The sequence below is a fragment of the Bombina bombina genome, unplaced genomic scaffold (assembly GCF_027579735.1).
Source record: "Bombina bombina isolate aBomBom1 unplaced genomic scaffold, aBomBom1.pri scaffold_965, whole genome shotgun sequence".
NCBI classification, from domain to species: domain Eukaryota; kingdom Metazoa; phylum Chordata; class Amphibia; order Anura; family Bombinatoridae; genus Bombina; species Bombina bombina.
Window position 1 is genome coordinate 116190 of NW_026511008.1, and position 8258 is coordinate 124447.

The following is an 8258-nucleotide window of genomic DNA, read 5'->3' on the forward strand; positions in this document are numbered from 1 at the left end:
CCACCACAAAAAAGGGTGGGCCTCATGGACTCTTGTTAATATGAAAGAAATGAATTTATCAGGTAAGTTCTTACATAAATTATGTTTTCTTTCATGTAATTAACAAGAGTCCATGAGCTAGTGACGTATGGGATAATGAATACCCAAGATGTGGATCTTTCCACACAAGAGTCACTAGAGAGGGAGGGATAAAATAAAGACAGCCAATTCCTGCTGAAAATAATCCACACCCAAAATAAAGTTTAATGAAAAACATAAGCAGAAGATTCAAACCGAAACCACTGCCTGAAGTACCTTTCTACCAAAAACTGCTTCAGAAGAAGAGAATACATCAAAATGGTAGAATTTAGTAAAAGTATGCAAAGAGGACCAAGTCGCTGCTTTGCAAATCTGATCAACTGAAGCTTCATTCCTAAACGCCCAGGAAGTAGAAACTGACCTAGTAGAATGAGCTGTAATCCTCTGAGGCGGAGTCTTACCCGATTTAACATAGGCAAGATGAATTAAAGATTTCAACCAGGATGCCAAAGAAATGGCAGAAGCTTTCTGGCCTTTTCTAGAACCAGAAAAGATGACAAATAGACTAGAAGTCTTTCGGAAAGATTTAGTAGCTTCAACATAATATTTCAAAGCTCTAACAACATCCAAAGAATGTAACGATTTCTCCTTAGAATTCTTAGGATTAGGACATAATGAAGGAACCACGATTTCTCTACTAATGTTGTTGGAATTCACAACCATAGGTAAAAATTCAAAAGAAGTTCGCAACACCGCCTTATCCTGATGAAAAATCAGAAAAGGAGACTCACAAGAAAGAGCAGATAATTCAGAAACTCTTCTGGCAGAAGAGATGGCCAAAAGGAACAAAACTTTCCAAGAAAGCAATTTAATGTCCAATGAATGCATAGGTTCAAACGGAGGAGCTTGAAGAGCTCCCAGAACCAAATTCAAACTCCATGGAGGAGAAATTGACTTAATGACAGGTTTTATACGAACCAAAGCTTGTACAAAACAATGAATATCAGGAAGAATAGCAATCTTTCTGTGAAAAAGAACAGAAAGAGCAGAGATTTGTCCTTTCAAGGAACTTGCGGACAAACCCTTATCTAAACCATCCTGAAGAAATTGTAATATTCTCGGAATTCTAAAAGAATACCAAGAAAAATGACGAGTAAGACACCAAGAAATATAAGTCTTCCAGACTCTATAATATATCTCTCTAGATACAGATTTACGAGCCTGTAACATAGTATCAATCACAGAGTCAGAGAAACCTCTTTGACTAAGAATCAAGCGTTCAATCTCCATACCTTTAAATTTAAGGATTTCAGATCCGGATGGAAAAAAGGACCTTGCGACAGAAGGTCTGGTCTTAACGGAAGAGTCCATGGTTGGCAAGATGCCATCCGGACAAGATCCGCATACCAAAACCTGTGAGGCCATGCCGGAGCTATTAGCAGAACAAACGAGCATTCCCTCAGAATCTTGGAGATTACTCTTGGAAGAAGAACTAGAGGCGGAAAGATATAGGCAGGATGATACTTCCAAGGAAGTGATAATGCATCCACTGCCTCCGCCTGAGGATCCCGGGATCTGGACAGATACCTGGGAAGTTTCATGTTTAGATGAGAGGCCATCAGATCTATCTCTGGAAACCCCCACATTTGAACAATCTGAAGAAATACCTCTGGGTGAAGAGACCATTCGCCCGGATGCAACGTTTGGCGACTGAGATAATCCGCTTCCCAATTGTCTACACCTGGGATATGAACCGCAGAGATTAGACAGGAGCTGGATTCCGCCCAAACCAAAATTCGAGATACTTCTTTCATAGCCAGAGGACTGTGAGTCCCTCCTTGATGATTGATGTATGCCACAGTTGTGACATTGTCTGTCTGAAAACAAATGAACGATTCTCTCTTCAGAAGAGGCCATGACTGGAGAGTTCTGAAAATTGCACGGAGTTCCAAAATATTGATCGGTAATCTCACCTCCTGAGATTCCCAAACTCCCTGTGCCGTCAGAGATCCCCACACAGCTCCCCAACCTGTGAGACTTGCATCTGTTGAAATTACAGTCCAGGTCGGAAGAACAAAAGAAGCCCCCTGAATTAAACGATGGTGATCTGTCCACCACGTTAGAGAGTGTCGAACAATCGGTTTTAAAGATATTAATTGATATATCTTCGTGTAATCCCTGCACCATTGGTTCAGCATACAGAGCTGAAGAGGTCGCATGTGAAAACGAGCAAAGGGGATCGCGTCCGATGCAGCAGTCATAAGACCTAGAATTTCCATGCATAAAGCTACCGAAGGGAATGATTGAGACTGAAGGTTTCGACAAGCTGTAAACAATTTTAGATGTCTCTTGTCTGTTAAAGACAGAGTCATGGACACTGAATCTATCTGGAAACCCAGAAAGGTTACCCTTGTTTGAGGAATCAAAGAACTTTTTGGTAAATTGATCCTCCAACCATGATCTTGAAGAAACAACACAAGTCGATTCGTATGAGACTCTGCTAAATGTAAAGACTGAGCAAGTACCAAGATATCGTCCAAATAAGGAAATACCACAATACCCTGTTCTCTGATTACAGACAGAAGGGCACCGAGAATCTTTGTGAAAATTCTTGGAGCTGTAGCAAGGCCAAACGGTAGAGCCACAAATTGGTAATGCTTGTCTAGAAAAGAGAATCTCAGGAACTGAAAATGATCTGGATGAATCGGAATATGCAGATATGCATCCTGTAAATCTATTGTGGACATATAATTCCCTTGCTGAACAAAAGGCAATATAGTCCTTACAGTTACCATCTTGAACGTTGGTATCCTTACATAACGATTCAATAATTTTAGATCCAGAACTGGTCTGAAGGAATTCTCCTTCTTTGGTACAATGAAGAGATTTGAATAAAACCCCATCCCCTGTTCCGGAACTGGAACTGGCATAATTACTCCAGCCAACTCTAGATCTGAAACACAATTCAGAAATGCTTGAGCTTTCACTGGATTTACTGGGACACGGGAAAGAAAAAATCTCTTTGCAGGAGGTCTCATCTTGAAACCAATTCTGTACCCTTCTGAAACAATGCTCTGAATCCAAAGATTGTGAACAGAATTGATCCAAATTTCTTTGAAAAAACGTAACCTGCCCCCTACCAGCTGAACTGGAATGAGGGCCGTACCTTCATGTGAACTTAGAAGCAGGCTTTGTCTTTCTAGCAGGCTTGGATTTATTCCAGACTGGAGATGGTTTCCAAACTGAAACTGCTCCTGAGGACGAAGGATCAGGCTTTTGTTCTTTGTTGAAACGAAAGGAACGAAAACGATTGTTAGCTCTGTTTTTACCTTTAGATTTTTTATCCTGTGGTAAAAAAGTTCCTTTCCCACCAGTAACAGTTGAAATAATAGAATCCAACTGAGAACCAAATAATTTGTTTCCCTGGAAAGAAATGGAAAGTAGAGTTGATTTAGAAGCCATATCAGCATTCCAAGTCTTAAGCCATAAAGCTCTTCTGGCTAAGATAGCTAGAGACATAAACCTAACATCAACTCTAATAATATCAAAAATGGCATCACAGATAAAATTATTAGCATGCTGAAGAAGAATAATAATATCATGAGAATCACGATTTGCTACTTATTGCGCTAGGGTTTCCAACCAAAAAGTTGAAGCTGCAGCAACATCAGCCAATGATATAGCAGGTCTAAGAAGATTACCTGAACACAGATAAGCTTTTCTTAGAAAGGATTCAATTTTTCTATCTAAAGGATCCTTAAACGAGGTACCATCTGACGTAGGAATGGTAGTACGTTTAGCAAGGGTAGAAATAGCCCCATCAACTTTAGGGATTTTGTCCCAAAATTCTAACCTGTCAGGCGGAACAGGATATAATTGCTTAAAACGTTTAGAAGGAGTAAATGAATTACCCAATTTATCCCATTCTTTGGAAATCACTGCAGAAATAGCATTAGGAACAGGAAAAACTTCTGGAATAACCGCAGGAGCTTTAAAAACCTTATCCAAACGTATAGAATTAGTATCAAGAGGACTAGAATCCTCTATTTCTAAAGCAATTAGTACTTCTTTAAGTAAAGAGCGAATAAATTCCATCTTAAATAAATATGAAGATTTATCAGCATCAATCTGTGAGATAGAATCCTCTGAACCAGAAGAGTCCAAAGAATCAGAATGATGGTGTTCATTTAAAAATTCATCTGTAGAGAGAGAAGATTTAAAAGACTTTTTACGTTTACTAGAAGGAGAAATAACAGACAAAGCCTTCTTTATGGATTCAGAAACAAAATCTCTTATGTTATCAGGAACATTCTGCACCTTAGATGTTGAGGGAACTGCAACAGGCAATGGTACATTACTAAAGGAAATATTATCTGCTTTAACAAGTTTGTCATGACAATTATTACAAACAACAGCTGGAGGAATAGCTACCAAAAATTTACAGCAGATACACTTAGCTTTGGTAGATCCAGCAGGCAGTGATTTTCCTGTAGTATCTTCTGGCTCAGATGCAACGTGAGACATCTTGCAATATGTAAGAGAAAAAACAACATATAAAGCAAAATAGATCAAATTCCTTATAAGACAGTTTCAGGAATGGGAAAGAATGCCAAATATCAAGCTTCTAGCAACCAGAAGCAAATGAAAAATGAGACTGAAATAATGTGGAGACAAAAGCGACGCCCATATTTTTAGCGCCAAATAAGACGCCCACATTATTTGGCGCCTAAATGCTTTTGGCGCCAAAAATGACGCCACATCCGGAACGCCGACATTTTTGGCGCAAAATAACGTCAAAAAATGACGTAACTTCCGGCGACACGTATGACGCCGGAAACGGAAAAGAATTTTTGCGCCAAAAAAGTCCGCGCCAAGAATGACGCAATAAAATGAAGCATTTTCAGCCCCCGCGAGCCTAACAGCCCACAGGGAAAAAAGTCAAATTTTTGAGGTAAGAAAAATATGATAATTCAATGCATAATCCCAAATATGAAACTGACTGTCTGAAAATAAGGAAAGTTGAACATTCTGAGTCAAGGCAAATAAATGTTTGAATACATATATTTAGAACTTTATAAATAAAGTGCCCAACCATAGCTTAGAGTGTCACAGAAAATAAGACTTACTTACCCCAGGACACTCATCTACATGTTTGTAGAAAGCCAAACCAGTACTGAAACGAGAATCAGTAGAGGTAATGGTAAATATAAGAGTATATCGTCGATCTGAAAAGGGAGGTAAGAGATGAATCTCTACGACCGATAACAGAGAACCTTATGAAATAGACCCCGTAGAAGGAGATCACTGCATTCAATAGGCAATACTCTCTTCACATCCCTCTGACATTCACTGCACGCTGAGAGGAAAACCGGGCTCCAACTTGCTGCGGAGCGCATATCAACGTAGAATCTAGCACAAACTTACTTCACCACCTCCCTTGGAGGCAAAGTTTGTAAAACTGATTTGTGGGTGTGGTGAGGGGTGTATTTATAGGCATTTTAAGGTTTGGGAAACTTTGCCCCTCCTGGTAGGAATGTATATCCCATACGTCACTAGCTCATGGACTCTTGTTAATTACATGAAAGAAAACACAATTTGAAAAAACATTACTGTGCCTTTAAGAAATAAAAAGAGCACACAATTTTACAAAACAGTGAAAAATGCACCAATTCTTTTGAAATTTTCACAGTATGTACCTAAGGCTTTAATATGATTGCACCACAAGTTTCAGAACGATTAATGCCCAAACCGGAGCAGCCTAAAGCCACCACCGGTTAATTAACTACAGTAACTTGCCACAGCTTACTGCTGTGGCCCTACCTGCCCTTAGGGATCAGTTTTGGGGGAATAAAGCTTCTTTTAGGCCCTCAATCAGCAGCTGGACCCTCCATGTGAAGCAGCATGAACTGTCTTTTAATTCTAACTGCGCATCTGAGGCGTGAAATTAGGCCCCTCCCACTCCACTCCGGAGTTGTGAGGCCTACAAAAATCACTTCTAAGTGACCAAATTTTTGCCATGTGGATAATAACCCCAGAAAAACACTCCAAAGTGCTTAAAAAAGTGTCTCCAACGAGTATTTCTTAAAATAAATAATCGATTGCCCAGCATTAGTGTCAACCAGCCTATTTAGCCCTGTTATGTAAGCATTCAATTCTATACTAAAGGGATGGTAAACTCAGTATATATTGATTATATTATTGCTATTGTTACATTACATTCAATTTACAGACTCAATGTCATGTAATGGTATGTATGTAAAAACACTTATAAATCCTTGTCTAATCGCTCCGTCTAATGCCGTCTATCACCTGCCCCCTGTGATGTCACATTGATTGTTTATTTTATTCTACCAATCAGTAAGCCTGTCGCCAGACAGGCTTACTTCTATGCAACATGATTTACGCAAGCGCAGTCTTGCATTCTTCGCAGCATAAGGCCAACCAATTAGGAGCGTTAAAAAGCGAAGCCAATTTTGCGCGTTCATGTAATTTCAACGCATGCGCTTATAAACTTACTTATATTTTGGTTTTAGGCAAGTATGCTCATTTTAGAAGGGACCGATCGCTCGCACTCTCTATCTAGTCAAACTTTTACTTCAAACTGAACCAAGTAAACATTGAATCTCGTGACTCCGTGTTTACTTGGTATACGTCATTTGCTCCAATGCGCATGCGTTTGAAATGTCAGAGTCAGGAGCGTGCAAATTGTCTGACGTGTAGAGAGGGTGGAGAATAGGCAAACGTCAAGTTTATTCAGGCAAGGGGCGGAGCGAGGCGGCGCAACAACGGCTTGTGAATAAAGATAATTTTTAGTAAAATTACATATAAATATTAGAAATTGATAATGCGGTTTAATATATATAATAATAACTAATCAAATTCTTGAACTTAGCAATAGCGGAGTTTACCATCACTTAAGTCTCAGAACATAGCTTACCCTCCCCACATGGGGATCTTGTCAGTCTTCTAGCATTATCTCAGTCTTGTCTAGAAATAAATGACTGAACATACCTCATTGCAGTCAAGCCTGCAAACTGTTCCCCCCAACTGAAGTTTTCTGGTACTCCTCAGTCCTGTGTGGGAACAGCAGTGGATTTTAGTTACAACATGCTAAAATCATTTTCCTCTCAGCAGAATTCTTCATCACTTTTCTGCTAGAAAGTAAATAGTACAAACCGGTACCATTTAAAAATAACAAACTCTTGATTGAAGATATAAAACTACAATTCTAACACCACATTCACTTTACCCTCCCGTAGAGAGACCCTAGTGCTTAGAGCTGGCAAAGAGAATGACTGGGGGGTGGAGCTAGAGGGGGAGCTATATGGACAGCTCTGCTGTGTGCTCTATTTGCCACTTCCTGTAGGGAATGAGAATATCCCACAAGTAAAGGATGAATCCGTGGACTGGATACACCTAGCAAGAGAAAAATGCAACAATACAACATATGGCAAAAATAGCTTCACAAACTTCACATGCACTGAAGTCTGTATAGATTATCCTAGTAGAAAGAATATATGTAGATTAGCCCATATGTAATATTTGCCAAAAAAAAGAGATGTAGTAATAATAACAATAACAAATATTTTTACAAATAAAATGCAAATTTAAGCTTTACATAACCTACCTGGTCTTTCATTCTTGCTTTTCTGGGTAATGCAACAGTAACATCAGAATCCGGTGAACTGGTATTTTCTTTTAGTGCTGCCTCCACCTTTCCTGAACACGGAGCAGGAGAGGAGCAAGCAGAATCAGCAGGCCTGGGAGAGATGCTTTCAATTCGGCTTGTGTTTCTCATACTAGCATCACCCTCCTCATCATCACTGGAAAGGACGACTACAAGAAATAGAATTAAAAGAAAAAAACCTTATCAAATATCCTAGTGGAATACAAATATGTCTATTACTTATTGGAAGTTAAAGGGTCTACTTGAAATTGTTTAAAAAGGGTCTACTTGAAATTGTTTAAAAAGCTTTGCATTGCCAACACTGCTATATTAATACTTTTTACCTCTGTGATTACCTTGTATATAAGCCTCTGCAGACTGCCCCTTATATCAGTGATTTTTACAAACTTGCATTTTAGCCAATACGTGCTTTTTCATGTGTAACTCCACGGGAGTGAGCACAATGTTATCTATATGGCACATAAAGTAGACATGATGGGGCACAAAATCCCAAATTTCACTTTCATAATTTTAAACCTTCCAATTTCCTTCTATTCTAAAATTTGCTGTACAA

General features: G+C 39.1%; 1 protein-coding gene across 1 annotated transcript in view; it reads right to left on the reverse strand.

The window, feature by feature from the left end:
• LOC128643563 (sentrin-specific protease 6-like) overlaps positions 1 to 7854 on the reverse strand; it is a gene marked incomplete at both ends in the record, with an annotated part of 114902 nt that extends 107048 nt beyond the window's left edge. Inside the window, one exon of the mRNA XM_053696405.1 lies at positions 7646 to 7854. Coding sequence (XP_053552380.1) covers positions 7646 to 7854 — 209 coding nt within the window. The remainder of the gene's footprint in view (positions 1 to 7645) is intronic.
• Between the last annotated feature and the right edge of the window lie 404 nt (positions 7855 to 8258).